At 35.4% G+C, this 15,081-nt stretch overlaps 1 protein-coding gene across 1 annotated transcript in view; it reads right to left on the bottom strand.

Moving 5' to 3' along the window:
- Positions 1 to 15,081, bottom strand: part of DOP1A (DOP1 leucine zipper like protein A) — a 99,133-nt gene that overhangs the window by 67,326 nt on the left and 16,726 nt on the right. Inside the window, exons 2-3 of the mRNA XM_063096685.1 lie at positions 5,865 to 6,053; positions 629 to 810 (exon numbers count right to left, since the gene is read on the bottom strand). Of these exons, the coding sequence (XP_062952755.1) occupies positions 629 to 810; positions 5,865 to 6,002 (320 nt within the window). The 5' untranslated portion in view covers positions 6,003 to 6,053. The remainder of the gene's footprint in view (positions 1 to 628; positions 811 to 5,864; positions 6,054 to 15,081) is intronic.

Here is a 15,081-nt window from a genome sequence, read left to right as displayed (position 1 = left end):
TGCTTCACTATAGTTACTATTTTACTATCTTTAAGTATCTTATAACATCATGGTGTATACCTTAAATATTTACAATAAAAAATTTTTAAAAAAAGGTAAATCGTGGGCATGAATAAACTCGCCCAAGTAGAGACTATAAAGTGAAAACAAAATGGCGACAGGAATAAGCAAACCCTAAGGAACTCCATATGGAGAGTTCAGGCAAAGAAAGGCTGGTAAAGGAGACTGAGAAGGACTAATGAAACAAGAGTGTAGTATCATGGAAGCCAACGGATAAGACTGTTTTAAGTAGATAATGGTCAACAATATTGAAAGCTGCTGAGAGATCAAGGTGTCTTATTTTTTCTCAGGCTAGTTTTCAAGCTTACACAGATAGAATGTACTATAGTCTCAACATTTTTGAATAAAAACTCTTCAAAAATGACATTTAAGAATAAAAAATACTTACCTTAAAGAATGTACAGTTTTTTTCTGAATCACTTAACTCGAACATTTAAGATCAATATCTGAAAATTTCCAATCATTAAGGAATTTTCAATTTTTTAGTTTTTAGTGCAGAAAATATAAACTAGTTTAGAAATACACTTTATTTATATTATATGTAAATAGATAGCAAAATTAATCTTACCTATATAAAAAAAGATCTTTGGCAAGTCGCTTAGGTCCAATGATTTTGAAGATAATTTCATATGTTTCAAGTGCCTTCCGATGAACTCCACCTGGTAATGCTGGATGTAGACACTGAGCTAGGCGTTTGCCTATGGTCAGCTTTTTAGGTACTACCTGGTACTTTGCGTTATTTTGTAAAACCTTGAAAAAAGCATTTTAATGCAGTTGAGAAAAACAAAAATGTTATACTTCATTTTACTTCCATTTTCTAGCACAGCACTATCAAAAATTATCATTATAGGTCTTTGTTTTTGCTAGTTACAGCTATCAATACCTATCGTACTTAAAATTAAAACTGAGGAAATTAAAAATATTTATTCATTTGTTTAAAAAATAAACCCATTACCTGTTAACAGAAATAACATTTTTAATGAAAAATAATATTTTCCAAAATAAATTTATTAAGAAGAGAGGCATTGTTTTGGATTTTTGCAAATCTCTAATACCTGATATAAGAGAAGATAGCTGGAATGTCATATGAGTCAGGCTTCAATCTATTTTTGATATGTAGTTTGTTTGAAATACATGAAGAAAATCTGACCTCACCATAGATATTCAGTTGGAAGAGGGACAACCACTGCTCTATACCTCATATTACAGCAAGGAATTCTAATGCCTATAACAAAATCTACATGAGATTACAATTGCCTATTTGTTTTTATGAAGTTAATTTCCCAATTGGACAAAACATATTTTGCTTTATTTATTCAACCATAATATTTCTTTAGAGATAACGGTTAAGGCAGAATTTCTATAAAAATATCCAATCTTACAAACCACCCAGAGAAAACTAGTTATTAGTAACAAAAACATCGTATAAATGCAATCCTTCAGTATAAACCTAGAAGAAAGTATTATAGTAAAATATTAATAGAATGTCATAAAATGAAGACTCAGAATGAATACAGAATAATATGCTAGAACTAGGACCTGCGAGAAATATACAAAAGTCCTTTACAAAAAAAAGAACTGAGGTTGAAATATATAAAATGACTGCCGAAGGCAGTACAGCAGAAGAGTTAGCACTAGATCTCATAGTTCATCAAATTTATACTAAAACATATATTTAGACTATCTTCAAGAAATATAGATATATAAAATCCTTGCCTTGCTACACCATGATTTTAGGTAAGTTTCATCAATGACTTGGATATACTACTTTGTGTTATCTGGATATGGTGAAATTTGTTTTCATGAATATTGATTAATCTATAAAAAACTTATTATGTACCTAATCAGGCAAGTTAATTTCCATAATTGAATGAATCACCTTTAAAAATAGTTCCTAGTAAGTCTTCAGGAATAGGCTCTTCAGAAAATGAAAAAATCTAACTACCTTTAAGCAAACTTGTACTTTTGGATGCAATTTGTTGTGGAAAACAAAAACAAAAACAAGAATTTTTCAAACCTCAAATGATAAATCTTAGAAGTTAATATGTCAAACAGAAGCTTGCACATATAATTTTGAGATAAATCCAGCCCCACATGGCTTCATTTCAGCCTCTGTCATGCTATTACCTGCAGGGGCCATAGAGGTAGTAGGTAAGACTTTGGAATACCCAATGCCCAGAAATGTCATGGGCTACATAAGGACCTTTGGATCAACAATGGAATGCACACACAATGGTTGTCCCATAAGTATAGCAGGCTCTACCATCTAGGACTCAGTGACATTTGAGGATGTAGCTGCGAACTTCACTCTGGAGGAGTGGGCTTTGTTGGATCCTTCCCAAAAGAATCTCTACAGAGATGTGATGTAGGAAACCTTTGGAAACCTGTCCTCTATAGGAAAAGAATGGAAAGACCAGAACATTGACAATCAGTACAAAAATCCCAGGACAAATCTACGGAGTTATATGGCAGAGAGAGTCTGTGAAAGTGAAGAAGGTAGTCAATGGAAAAACCTTCAGCCAGATTCCAGATTGTCATCTGAACAAGAAAACTCCTCCTGGAGTAAAACCAAGTGAAAGCAGTGTGTGGGGAGAAGTCTGTACGTGTCTTCATCCCTTAATATGAACATCAGGACTCACATTGGGTCACAAGCCACATGACTATGAGAAATATGGAGAGAATCTATGTAAATGAAAGGAATGTGGGGAAACCTTCATTTCTCTTTGAAGACACATGATACTGCCACTGGAGATGGACCTTATAAATGTAAGGTGTGTGGGAAAGCCTTTGCTTATGGCAGTTTATTTCAAATGCATGAAAGAACACACTCTGGAGAGAAATTCTATGAATGTAAACAGTGCGGTAAAGCCTTCAGTTGTTCTAGTTACTCTCAACATCATGAAAGCACTTACGCTGGAGAGAAGCCCCATGAATGTAAGGAATGTGGGAAAGCATCTGTCTCAAAAGCGTTTAAAGACACATGATAACACACATTCAAGATGGACTTATGAATGTAAGGTGTGTAGGGATGCCTTTGGTGCTCCCAGTGCATTTCGAAGACTTCAACACTCACACTGGAGAGAGACCCTGTGAATGTAAACAATGTTATTCTAGTTGTTCTAGGACAGAACAGCAACAAATGTAAGATGTGTGGGAAAGCCTTTGTTTACTGCTGTTTATTTAGAATACATGAAAGAACACACACTGGATAGAAACCCTAAATAAAGAATGTGAGAAAGCTTTCATTATCACACAACCTTTCTAGCACACATGAGAATGCATTGTGGAGAGAACCTGTATAAGTGTTAAGCGTGTGGGAAAGCCTTTAGTCATGGCAGTTCAATTCAAAGCCATAAATGAACAACACATAGGGGAGAAACCTCTTGAATATAAGATATGTGCAAAAGTCTTCAGTTGGCTCTTATATAAGAAGGAACACTGGATCAAAACTGTATAAATGTGATAAATACAAGAAGGTTTTTAGTTTTAACAAATAAATACTTTTAAAGTCATGTGAAGACTCCTAATGTAGAGAAATTCTATAAATATAAGTAAAGTAAAGATCCTGATGCAAAGTAATAAGTGTAAAATGCTCCAGAAATTACACAGCCTTAAGGAAGTGATCTAAAACTTATAAACATCTTGTCTTTACCAGTGGCTCCTTAAAGTAGATCTCTGGACTATGAATTTCTTATTCTTACTCTCTAAAACAAACACTGAGCTGACAATTCTTTAAGTACTGTTTGGACATGAGATTCTCGGACTTGAGACATCTTATTACTTTGGGCCACAGGTGTTTGCTGGGTGCCTGCTTAACATTATTTTAAACTATCTTTTATATTTGGCATTATTGTTTTCATGTGTATTGTTTGAGTGACACAATATGTCAGGGGTCACATGACACGGAGTTACTCCTATTTTGAAAAAAGGTTATGGTCCGCTGCACTGTGATAGCCTATCATGGGTATTGGGAAAATATAGGAAAAGGGCCCCTCAGATGTTCAGAATCTTACTGAGCATCTGATGTAAATAAGCACATGCGCCCAGGTGTTCCTTGGTTATTGTCTAATGTAATTGCGCATGTGCACCCAAGTGTCCTGGGTTATGATTTAAGTATAAAGAACAAGTGGCTCTGATCCACAGCCCCCATGCCCCCTGGGGGAGTCACGGGAAGGCTGCTCCTGCTGCTAGAGGTTGTTGCTGCAAGCTGTTGCTGCCAGGGCCCCCAGGATGCCCTGAAAGGCCACTACTGCTGCTGTCGCCGGATCTGCTGTAAGCTGCTGCTGCTGCTGAGGACTGAGCTCATATAGTCTGCCAATGGCTCCGGGATCTTTCCCAATTACCTAGTGTGGACCTGCATGTGAGGGGTCTGGTGACCCAGCCTGGCATTTGAGGGGTCTGTGACCCAGTCTGTACAATGGGTTTGAAGGGTCTGTGAGCCCTAGCCCTGTTGGCTTTAGTTATGAATTGCTTTAACAATACAATTGGCATAGCTATTAGCTATTGCCTCAACCTGACAACTGGCGTAGTAGTGTAGCTTTACAATGGGTTTTTCCCATAACTACAGTTATATCTATGCAAGTCCAGTGTGGTTTCCTGGTTGAAACACCAAGTGAACTATGAGTGTTTAGAGGTCAGTTATCCAAGGAAGAATTCAGGTGTGTGGCAGACAGTGTTTATCATTTTGAGTAATGTCCTAATTTAGTGGAAATGAAGTATATTTCACATCCTGAAAAAAATTTTAATGTCTCTTTTGAAAAGGAGAAGTTGGAAGCTTTGTGTTTTGGTGATCCACAAAACCCCATGTCTATTTTGCTGTTCACAGGTGTCTATTCTATATGCTTAGACATTAGCACATGTTATAAAGGGGGTGTGGGGAAGTAACAGCTTTGTGTTTTATTAAAGAACAAAGGAAATAAAAAGATAGATCCTTGGCAAATTGAACATGAAAGCTTTTCTTTTAAGATATCAAACTGATTATCTGTAGTGAGTATCAGGTTGAAAACTAGTGTCCTTGGTATGTATTTTAAGACAAATTCCTTTCCTAATAATTGTATGCTAAGCTGTTTGATGTTAAAAAAAAATGAAGAGCACTCCTTTTCTATCTAGCCCTTTTAATATTTAGAAGCATTCCTATTCAGTAACAACTAAAACAAACAAGAAACAACCCCCCCACAAACCCCCCAAAACTACAGGTGCGAGATGAGATAAATTAAGTTTAAAAAAAAAAAAGGTCAAAATGGAAAGCTAGGAGTTGGTCAGTGATGCCACCACAGTAACTGTGTATAAAAACTAGACATGTCAAGAAGGATCATTCAAGGCCAAGCTCCAAATCCTAAGTGACTGCTTATATTTAGAATTGCCTTTGTAAAAAGTACTGAATTATAACTAAGGCTTGACTGGATATAAAATGTTTCCTTTATGCTATGTATAATTTGGAAAGAACACAGCAGTTACTGCTGTCTATTTGCAGTTTTTCATTTTCCTGCCTGGAACTCCAGAACCATATATAATGCTCAATTACAAAAACTTACTAGCCTTCACGGTTAGCATATTTACTCCCTAGCCTTATGTTTTTACATGTAATAATGATGGTAATAACTATATTTTGCAAGCACTTTGTTTCTTTGAACTAGAAATTCTGAAGCCTGACTATACAGGCATGCAACTCATAAAATAAAATAGTATTACCAAAAGTAATCTAAGGATTGTTTTTGAATTCTTAAAATTTTAGAGAAATCCATTAACTAAAACACAGATTTCTGATTTTTACTCCTTTTATGAAATAGACAAAACAGACATACCTTGTTAAGTTTTCCAAGTGCTGATATCAAATCTGCCCATTCACTGGAGTATTCAAAATTCTTTAGTGCTTTGTCAATTGCAGCTACATAGTTCCTGTATTTGGAGTCACTCGATAACTCTAGCTCTTCTGTGTTCATCCTCCCAGTGTCCCTCTAGAGACCAATTCCAAAGTCATGTAAAATCATTACCTACAAAAGAGTTTAAAGTAAAGTATTAAAATGGGTTCATATGATCTTGCTACAAAGGTAATGGTTAACTTTAAAATGTTTCTTAAATTAAAAGTGGTCAAAACTCTAGTGTGCAGGGTTATGGAAGTATTCAAAGACAGCCTCAAAGATAACTGCTTGTGTGTTTCTTCCTAAAACTGGAAAAATGGCTTTGAGAACTGAGGGATACAGAAGAGTAGGAAATTTTCTGATATTTATTTCAATTTAGAAATCATGTTATTTCTCTGTTATATTTATTGATATAACATTTTTGATATACACACCGCTCTCCTAAAATATAGTAAGGCTGGTTAGATTGGAAATCAAGGACATAGAAAAAAAGAAAAGAAAAAAAATCAATTGAGTTTTTGTTTGTTTGTTTTGTTTTTAAACATCCGCTAAAAAGCCCTACTTCATAGGAGATACTATTGGGGAATAATGGGGTCTGAAGGTTCTTTTAACTAAGGTGCTTTGCTTGTGTAACCTTGCATCTGGAATGTGCATGTTTGCAAAGAAGAGTTGGTTAAACAGTAGTCTGCCTCTTGGGTTTCTGTGGCTCTGCTGCTTGCTTGCTTGACCCACCTGAATTCGCAGAAACTGCTTGCCAAAGATATGTTTAGAAATTGTAACTAACAGCCCTTACTTAACCACATTTCCTGCTTCTGTAAAGCTGTTTGAAGCACCCAGTTTGCGTGACTCTGCCTGGATACAGACAGAGCCAATGAAAGGCTTCCATGCCTGCTCAAGAAAAGTATATAACCACAATTCTCCCTGCACTCAGGGTCCCAGGATCTCAGGACGTGAGTCCACCTGGGTCCCACTAGTGTTCCTTCCCGCTAGCGTAGTAAACTTCCTTACTCTCCATCTCTCTGAGTGACTGGAATTGTTTCCTTGCCGAGTTCTTTCCATAACAATACAATAACAAACAACTTAACTAGGAAACTTGAAATAAATTTAAAAAATATGTAAATAAAAATGAAAATTCTAATTTGTTTTTTTTCCTCAAGTGATACAAGTAAATCAAAATAGCAGTTGTTATCTTTCTTTCAGGAGCTGTTAACAGTAGCTTTTCTGACTTGATACATAGTTCACTTGACAATTTAGTTACAGTTCTTTCAAATTTACAACTCAGACAAGTTGAACCTGAATTGTCATAAAACGTGATTTAGTGTCATGTTTTGTCCCACTCAAATATAAAAATGAAACAAAATAGCTGTTTATGAAAAAAAAAAAGCCATAAATCTCTCTGGGCAAATTAGTCCCTGTGAAAATAATCAGGTGGTACTGATTTTTTTAATACAGTTTATGGTGTAATTTAAATAAATGAGATATCACATCAGACCATTTCAATTTTAATAAGTTTTGTTTATTTAAATGGTTATAAAAAGTAAATAGACCTTATTTTAGAATAACCACACAAAGATACTTAGGCTAGTTTGCTTATCACTAACTGAGCTCTCCCTTCCTTCCCTCATTTGCCATGAAAGGCAGGGGAGAGTTGAGGAGAGAGAGAGAAAGATTCACTATTACACAATTCTAAAGATATAAGAGTACTTTAAGAAGTTCGTGGAAAGATTTGTACTATCTTTTAAATTTATTTTTCCATGAACTTTTTGAAGTACCCTTGTATATCCGGGGACTAAATGTTTTATCACATCCTAAGGATACAAATGAATGGATTACTGCAACCACCGTGCAATGGGGGAAAAACCCAGCTTATTAATTATGAAAGAGAAAGTATTAAGAAAAAAAGCTATATATTAATAACTGTTCTTTCCAAAGTTTTTAACCAAATGAAAAATTATCATTCAGTAATTGTTACCTTCTAACAGATGAATGTGACAATGATTAGATCTATTTCATTTTGTTCAAAAGTTCTGTTTCAATGTTGACATTGCCATTAAATCTTAGCAAATCATTTATCTAACCAACTCATAAAGCTACTCATTCCAGAAAACTGGAAGCTTTTCTAGAGGGTTAAAAATATGGGTAGAAGATAAAAATATGGAGAGAAGATAAAAAATATGGATAGAAGATAAAAATATGGGTAAAAGATAAAAATATGGATAGAACACATACCAGCTATTTCACAATATCCCTGATGCTCTGTACTTCCCCAAGTTGATCCAATCTCCCATGCCCTTACCACTGTCTCAAACCTTAAAATGGTATATACTCAAGGCAACTCCATATGGGTGATCAACAGACCTTCAGCCTTTTCTCTACACATGCTGTCACCTTCTAGTCTTAATTATCCTCTGAAGATAAGACCTCCTCTGATGCATCAGAAGAAACAGCATCTTAGCTAATGTCACAGCGTGCTTACTAAATGCCAGGCATTGTTAAATTGCTTTGCATATTTTAACTCATTTAATCCTATTTGATTCTATGAGGTAGGTACTATTACTATTCACATTTACAAATAAAGAGACTGAAGCATAGAAAAATTATGTGATACAGATAGTAAATGGGGGAGCCCGGGATTTAAACTCAAGCAGTCTGGCTTGAAAGTCCTAACTCTTAATCATTATGCTTCACTCTCAAGGAGGCTGTTTTCCTTCTCATACCCATTCTACCTCAGGGTTAGAGCATTAAGTGTCTTCCTTACTCCCTCTATCATATTTACCTGGCAAAATGCCAACCTTGGTTAAGCTCAATTTCTTGCTTTTACCATGCCTGAACCTGAGCAACTGAACATTACTGGAGAAAAATCACACAACCAGGTTGACTGGGTGTGCTTAAATTGAGAAACACAAACCTCAAGCAGGTACTCAACACTGTTCTAATCCACTGTTAACTTAGTAAATTGACCTTCCTGACACAACTATTTCACACCTTCTCTTCTCAAAACTCTACCACATTCCCTCTATCATTGCTAAAGATCTAGATTCAAATTTAATTAAGAAGACATAAGTGAAAGGAACATTCTTACCTTTACTCCAACAAATCTACAACCTATCTTCAACTATACCGATATTCTCTACTTTCCTTCCTGTTATGAGGAACAAAGGAACCCCCTCCATTTAAAGGCTTACCCCTTTGCTGTGTTCTAGATTCCATCTCCTCTTGTCCTCTTAAGGACTCCTTATTAGCTTACTCTCCTTCAATACCAGTTTTTCCTCCTCTACAGGATCATTCTCTATCAGCCTACAGACAAGACCTGCAATCTCCCATGGGGAAAATCTGCAGCCTTCCCTTGAACCCCATAGACTCTCTAGCTACCAACCCATTTCTCTGTTCTCTCTCACAGCAAAACTTCTTGAAAGATTTCTTCATACTCACTATTTCATTTCTTTATCTCCTACTCACTCTTCAGCCCACTCGCAGTGCTTTATGGCACTGTCCTTCCAGGAAACAACCCTTTAAAGGTCACCAGTAACACGCATTAGCCAAAGCCAATGGTCACTTCCCTAGCCTCTCATCTTACTCAACATCTCAGCAGTATTCAACACTTTCTTCTTGGCTTCTGAGGATTCTTCACTTTCACTATCTCTCAGCTACTCTTTTCCAGTCTATGTTGGTTCCTCTTTTCTATTCAATTTTACTTTTATTAAAAAAAATTTTTTTATTGACACATACTTGATTGTACACATCTGTGGGGTGCCATGTTGAATATCAATCTATCCAATTTTAAATGCTGAAGTACTTCAAGGCTCAATCAGGAACCCTCTGCTCTTCTCTCCCCTCTTGGTTATCTCCTCTAGTCCTACAACTACAAATAGAATATGTTAACTGATGTGTCCTACATTTATAACCATCACTTTTCCTTTTCTATTATTCTAACCAGTTAGATTGACTCCGGTGCACGAATGAATCTTGCTTCTATTCTTGAGTCTTTATAATTCATCCTCTACAGAAAAGCCAGAGATCTTTTAATATCACATTATATCTTTTATTTTATTTTATTTTATTTTTTGCTTTAAACCTGTCAGTGGTTTTCCTCTGACCTTAGAATATCCAAACTCAAATACACCAACATGTTTTTGTATTGTAGGAGTTTTGTAGTTGCTATCCTCCACACCTAAAAGCTCTTACTTAGGTCATCTTTGTGTGACAAATTTCTTCCCATCCTCCAGTAATATGAAACTCAAAGAGAAGCCTTTTCTGATTGGTCTTAGTAGCCTGCCCCAGGCCCACATTCCTACCACCTACCCCAAAACATCACATTATTTCCTTGCTAGCACTTGTTACAGTCCAAAATTGTCCTATTTATTTGGTTATTTCCTGTCTATCATCTCTCAGTGAAATGCAAATGCTATGAGGTCAGTAGCGTTATCTGACTTGTCCATTCCTATATCAAGCAGTACAATACTAGTAGCCAATATAGTAGGCCCTCAAATATGTTTTGAATACATAAGTTAATCTATGCCAACAAAGTTCACAAACGATTTAGTTAGTTTTCTCTGAGAAAAGCTTTGTAGAAAAAAAGCCAGTAGAACTCACTCCCTTCAAATACAGACTACATTCATATGGTTACTAAGTGCTTTAAAACACTGAATGATACCCCCAAGACCACCTATCAAAATGTGCTATATTCAGCTACATTTTAAAAATTAGCTCAGTCTAATCATCTTTATTAAGGACAACTATGTAAACATACAGGATGTTATTCTAGCCCTTGTGAAAGAAAGTAAGGAATCCTACTAAGTGTGATATTCCCCGAGGTCAAATCTTTAAATATTTAGATGTAAATCTCTAGTTGGAGAAAATTTTGAAAATGCGTTTTACTGCACTTTACATATATATTTACTTATATTTTCACTTTAGGTCTCATAAAAAAAACGATAGGAATAAAAACCTGGGATATAGAAAGTTAAAGAGCCCATAGTTCTGCCAAGGTGGTAAGTAGTGAAACTGATTTAATTTTACTACCTTTTTTTCAAATAAATAAATATAACAAAATTATACATGCTGTTAAAAAAAGTCTCTAAATGCTATAAAAAATGGTAACTTAAGATTCCTTCTAATTTTAAACTCTGATTTTTAGTATATCTAGGCAATATGAAAAAAAAATTTAGAAAATAGAAAAGCATAAGCACAAATTACAACTTAAAATTATCCATTAATGGGTAGTTGGGTTTCTACTATAAGCATCAAGTGGTAAATAGCTATTACAATGAACACAAACATATACCCTTGAGTTAGAAATGATCGTCTGCTACCAAAGCACACTAGCCAAATAAACATTGCCCATACATTATTCAAGATGATGATAATAATCACAGATGATCCTGACTTAGTAATTTTTCTGTGCCAGGTACTATGCCCTTTCATGTTAATTATCTCATGTAATCTTCACAAAAAATCCACGAGGCAGATATACTTCTGGACCCATGTACATATGAGGAAATTAGTGTTTGAGGTTCCACTGAGAGTAAGAAGGGAAACCAAGAAGAACTCTGGCAGGCTGACTCCTGGACTGGCCCATAATCACTATCTTTCCATACTTTTTTTTTTTTTTTTTAGTCACAGCTCTTAATTTTTCTGCCTGGCATACCCTACACCTCTCCTCTCATTCATTTTTCAAAAACCCACTCAGGTTATGTAGACTTTCTTTTATAGACATTATACTTTCTTTTCCTATTGCACTTATTTTTAAAAAACACTATAGTTATCTAAGTAAATATCTTTCTGCCATTCTTTTAGATATTGACTTAAGCACAGGGACTTCTTCAAAACTCAATTCTGAATACCCAAATAGCTCACTCCTTAATTGATAGTGTTCAGGTTAAACTAAAGTATAAGGCAAAATGATCATAAATTCTCATATAGAAGAGGGTTTTTTTGGTTGTTATCTGTAAAACAGTGATTCTAATTCAATAAATGGCTATGCTGGAAGGGGAACTATTATAATGTGTGTACAAGATGACAATCTACTTCCCTGAGAAAATAATTCAGAAGAGATAAAAATATGCTCTCAAGTATGATGAAATCCTATAGAGGTGCTGCAGGTTGGGTTGTGCATCCAAAAACAGAATTATAGGTGTGGCTATGCCCAAATTTAGGATGCCCAGGGCTGATGTGAAGATTCCTTTTGGACTAGGGTTATGCTTCAGTTTACAAATTCTTTTATTAAGCACCCAAGTGATGCTTTACAGGACCTAATAAAGACAGGTTTTATTGTTTTTCTCTTGGCAAAGGGAAATATAATTCATGAGTGCTGTTAGTCATGAGGGGACAAAACAGTGGTTCAGAAAACAAATATTTCAGAGAAGTTTCCCACATTTTGATAAAACCTGTGAACATCTTTGATAGTTCCATTACATATTCTGGTTTAATCATATCATATCATTGTACAAGTTTAACCATATTTATAGAAAGAAGTAATTGTGTGGATAATTTAAAACTGAGAATCCTAAACAACTAAATTTTGCCTTTAGGATGTGCCATACATGCTTTTTTCAAACATACCTTTCTAATGTTTTTTATTTGCTAATATTAAAATGTTTGATTTCCCTGTATATACATTCATTCAGTAGGGGGAAATAAAATAGAAACATTTTAGGTGGCAAGAGAAAATCAGCCTGAGAGTAAATGTCAGAATAATATGCTTAAAGAAAATCTAAATTATCTAGATTGACTATATTCTATTTTATTTTTAGTTAGGAAGAAGCAAGAAAACATTGCTTGTTTTTTATACATAGTAGGTGGTAAAACATGAGAATAATAATGACAAAAAAAATGAATTTGTGGCTATTCAGAATGATTAGAAAGAGATAGGATGAGGGATAACTCTAGCTTTTAGCAATCTTACCATATATTTTTTCCAGCTTATTTAAAACTTCACTGTTCAGAAAGTACCTTTCTCAAAATAAATATGTTGATTTATATAGCTAAGTATTGTTATCCATTTATCAATAAAAAATAATGATTTTGCTTAAACATCAAAAGAAATAGTCTAACTAAAACTTACTACTAGAATAAAGTAAAAGAAGCAAAAATAATCTTTACAGTGCAATTAAATCCACCATATAAGTTAATCAAATTATTACTTGCAAGAAAATAAAATTTAACCAATATTTAAAAAAAATCAGTAATTTAACAATCATGTTCTTAGCATTTTCAAAATTAATAAATAGCATACTATTAATTTATTATAACATTCAATTTAAAAATAATGGCTCTTTTTCACTTGTTAATATAAAAAAATGCTGCACTACACATAGTCTCCAAACAGTACAAATTTTTCTGCACTTCCTAGTGTATTCAAATTTAACTGATTATCTGTAAGCAAATTTTAATCACTTATAGCCTGTCAAAATATTTATATTTTTTCCCATGAAAAAAATCTCATGCCCTGGGGCATGGAGAAGGAGACTGGACACCCCTCCCACAACCAGGCATACCATGCCAGCACCTCGGGGCCTGCCCAGGGGACTGGACCCCCCTCCCACAACCAGGCTCACTGCACCAGAGCCTCAGGGCCTGCCCAGGGTCCTGGAGGATGGAGAAGATGGACACCCCTCCTGCAACCAGGCACACCTCGCCAGTGCCTCAGATCCCACCCAGGGACCTGGGCTACGGAGCTGGGAATTGGACACTCTCCACAACCACGCACACTGCCAGCACCAAGGAGCATGCCAAAATCATCTCCTCCATGTGGGTGGCCCACCACAGCCACCACAATAACCATGGCTGCCGCGAAGGCAGCTAGATGCTACAACCACCACACACATGGTCCGCTAGCCACTGGAGTTCACTGACACAAGAAGGATCACCAGCAGAGATAAAGAGAGGAGGAGGATGTCTCTCTCCACAAAGGCCATTTCAGAGTGACAGAAGAGACATCTGCTCTGTGATTGTATTGGGGGACCTGATCATGCCTGTCAGCATTGGACAGATCATTTAGGCAGCAAATCAACAGAGCAACCATTATTCTTTCAGAGGGAGAGAAGAAATCTAGGGTAATTAGAGGGGGGAGGGGGAGGGATTGGACAAGGGGCATAAAGAATAATTATGATTTGTAACAATATATATGCTTGTGATATTGATTTGATCAACATATCTCAATGTTGAACTCCAAAATTTATATAATCAATTTTGATTCAATAAAAATTAAAAATCAATCAATCTCATGCAGTTTTAAGGTTTATTTTCCTTTATACATTTCATTAAAACTGTTCCAAAAGTAAAATCATGAGGAAGAACACACATGCAAAAAAATTCATTAGGATAAAAATTCAGTCATGCCTATGCATCTAAAGGATAGTATCAAAATATTACACAGAAAGGCACCAACACTTTAGCTGACTAATTTCGCAGAGGTTTTTAAGAAAAGGATTCACATTGGACAACAGACCATGCATGTGTCTGTGCACAATGGTTTATTCGAAGCTATGAAAGAATGGTGACAGAAAGTAGACTTGCACAAGGGTTACCTCCCTTGCTGGGTAAAGGAAGGATATCAAGATACCTTACAGAGAAAAATGGGGTACTACATATAGTGGACCTGCCCCGGCTTCTACAATTTGTCAATGTTCATCCCCTCTCATGTTTCAAGGTCAAGATGAAAACAGAACAGTATTAATAACACACATCATGAAAGAACAAAAAAGCCTTGTTGAGGTGTTAGTCTGCAAGAGAGAGAATTAACTCTAGACAGTTTGGTAGATCCCGAAGCACCTAATAGAATCAGAACTCAAATAAAGTATTGCTTGATTATTGTAAATCTTTATTCAGAGTCCCCTTACAAACAATGGTCACTCTCCAAAACACTTATGAACCATGAATTATTAATATTACACCTCTCCTTATTTTCTGTTTCATAGTGTCTCTGCTCTCTTAAATTTCTTTGGGATATCGCTCCAATAGAAGAAATACTATATAACCTGTCAAGCACTGCTATTATTGTTCTCTGAGTCGTTTTTTTTTACTTTATTACTGTCAACAGTAGTTTCAATAAAGTATACAAATAGCCATATCATTCAGAATAGTTTTTTATCTATGGCTCCTGAATATTTTACATCTGGACAAGCACAAGAGCCTCCTGTTTTCACTACCTTCACCTTCT

Source organism: Cynocephalus volans, chromosome 5 (assembly GCF_027409185.1).
Source record: "Cynocephalus volans isolate mCynVol1 chromosome 5, mCynVol1.pri, whole genome shotgun sequence".
Lineage (NCBI taxonomy): Eukaryota > Metazoa > Chordata > Mammalia > Dermoptera > Cynocephalidae > Cynocephalus > Cynocephalus volans.
Note: the sequence above shows the minus strand (reverse complement) of the source record. Positions and strands in the feature narration are given on the sequence as shown.